The sequence below is a fragment of the Arachis ipaensis genome, chromosome B10, assembly GCF_000816755.2.
Source record: "Arachis ipaensis cultivar K30076 chromosome B10, Araip1.1, whole genome shotgun sequence".
NCBI lineage: Eukaryota > Viridiplantae > Streptophyta > Magnoliopsida > Fabales > Fabaceae > Arachis > Arachis ipaensis.
Window position 1 is genome coordinate 124,330,049 of NC_029794.2, and position 2,355 is coordinate 124,332,403.

Consider the following 2,355-nt stretch of genomic DNA (forward strand, 5'->3'; position numbering starts at 1 on the left):
CTAGTTCACAAACCAATGAGAAACTTACCCAAGCTCAAACTCGTCTTATTTAATATACAAGCTCAAATTCAAGCTCAAGATTGGCTAACAAGCTAACAAGTCGAGCTTGAACTGGCTTATGGAATGGCTTAACTCACTTCCAGCCCAACTTTGGCCAGTTTGATAAAATCGAAAAGATTATTGTTTGTGCTTTTAGCTTTGAAAAACTATGGGTGTTTTTCAAAGTATGAATATACTTTTCAAAGTTAAAAGTCTAATATAACCTTATATATTAATGAATATCTACATTTACTCTTTATTATATTTATGTCTACTAAAATTATTTAAAAAAAACAACCATTTATATCCATGAACTATATGAACGTTGACAAAAGTACTCATCAAAAAAGAAAATTAACGTTATATCCATCTAAGATGGATTTTGTATGATAAAAGTACCCAAATTCTAATTTTTTTTGTTGACTTTTTAATAAAATTTTCAAATTAACCCACCCTTTCTTTTTGCCCCATAGGTACGCTACCTACCTCTCCCTAAACTTCTTTTTAATATTTGGGATTAGGGTTTAGCTAACTTGACAGGTAGAAGTTTTTGAACCTTTTACTTGATAAACGCAAAATAAATACATTGAAAGTTTGAATTTGTATGTTGTCTATAAAAATTTCCTTTATTGGTAACCTTAATGTCACATGTTCGTTTTTTAAATTGTGTTGCATACTTTATTCCTCGTGGTTTTGTTTCTTTGTTTCTCTTCTTGTTTATATTATAACTAACTAACTGTCTGCAATGGTATGGTGGGATGTGGAAAATTCAGGTTTCCTTTTCTTCTGGTAGATAGAGTGATGAGTACAACTCCAAAAAGTCTTGCAGTTGCCATAAAAAATGTAACCATCAATGACAACTTTTCCAGCCACTTTCTCGAAAGGCCAATCATGCCTGGTGTACTAATGGTTGAGGTTGAAGACAGTGGGGGTAATTTGAAAATTTTATTAAAAAGTTAACAAAAATTTAGAGTTTTGGTATAACGCTAGTTTCCTTCTTTAATGAGTAATTTTTTTGTTAGAATTCATAAAGTTTATGGGTATAAATAGTAGTTTTTTCAATTATTTTTAAATATCTAAAACAATTTACCAAAGATAATTTTTATAGCTTGTACTTATTGAAACTCACTTCTATTTTGATTTACCAAATATAACTGGTACAAATTTTGGAACGCTATCTTTGAATAGCTGGCTCTAATGAGCTACTTTTAAAAAGCCAACACTTTACCAAAATAGGCCTGGGAAACTTCAAAGGGCTTTATTAGAACACCATCATGTTTGAATTTCACAAACATATCAAATATGCAAGTCCTTTCCTATTTTAGATTTCTATTAACTATATAAATCCATAGAGAAACACACAAAATTGGAAGCACTTATAAAACAACCAAGCAACTATTGCATGCAAAATTGTTTTCCCATTCATATGGTTGCTTTGGACATTCCACACGAGAAGCCAAATCGAAACTAAACAAGCTTCAAAGATCAATGTTATGTGACTTGAAAGCTCAATCAGAGAAATGATATTCATACATGTTGATTTCCATTTTAGTCATAAAAAGTTATGCAGGTTGATGTTAAACAAAAATATATGCCAAAACTTAATACCAAAAAACAGGGGTCATTTGCTTCGATTTAAAAAAAAATGAAAAAACGAAATTAATATCTAAAACTTAAATAAAAATTCATGGTGGAATCAGATAAAAAAAAAGGGGTAAAGAGAGTTACCTCGAGATAGCCATTGCTCTCGCCGAACATCAAGCTTGATTTGCTTCAATTTCGCTGACCCATTTCCCTAAACATCATTACCAATGCAATCAATTAATCAAATGAAAAGTTTCTTCTTTTTTTCTTGGCGGTTGGGGGGAAGAAAGAAAGAAACCACAAAACAATGGGAGGAAAAAAATTGAAACTTTACAAAATAGAAAAACAAAATTACTAAGTAATGATGAAAATTTAGCTACCCTTTGATACATCCAAAATCAATAGCAATGCAATGCCTCATGGGATTAATAAAATTCCCAACTTAAAAAAAAATAGATAAATATAAAGATAAATTTTTTAGGGAAAATTATTTACCTTCTTCTTCTTGGCGGGGTCTTTGAAGAGAGAAGGATCAGAAGCAGAGATAGCAGAAGCCATTGGAATTAGAAGAAGGTTTAATCTCGAGAATGTAAAAAGACAAGGGGAGAGGAGAACAAGAAGAACAAGGATAGGGAGGGAGTGGATGTTACAAATTCCTTGTTTGATTTCTCTTTTTCATTTGTTTTTGTGTGTTGTTAGTTTTTTTTTTTAAGAGATGTTCTAAGTTTTCTA

At 30.8% G+C, this 2,355-nt stretch overlaps 1 protein-coding gene across 1 annotated transcript in view; it reads right to left on the reverse strand.

Annotated features, from left to right (window-relative positions):
- LOC107624359 overlaps positions 1-2,354 on the reverse strand; it is a 4,602-nt gene extending 2,248 nt beyond the window's left edge. Inside the window, exons 1-2 of the mRNA XM_016326858.2 lie at positions 2,119-2,354; positions 1,768-1,834 (exon numbers count right to left, since the gene is read on the reverse strand). Of these exons, the coding sequence (XP_016182344.1) occupies positions 1,768-1,834; positions 2,119-2,181 (130 nt within the window). The 5' untranslated portion in view covers positions 2,182-2,354. The remainder of the gene's footprint in view (positions 1-1,767; positions 1,835-2,118) is intronic.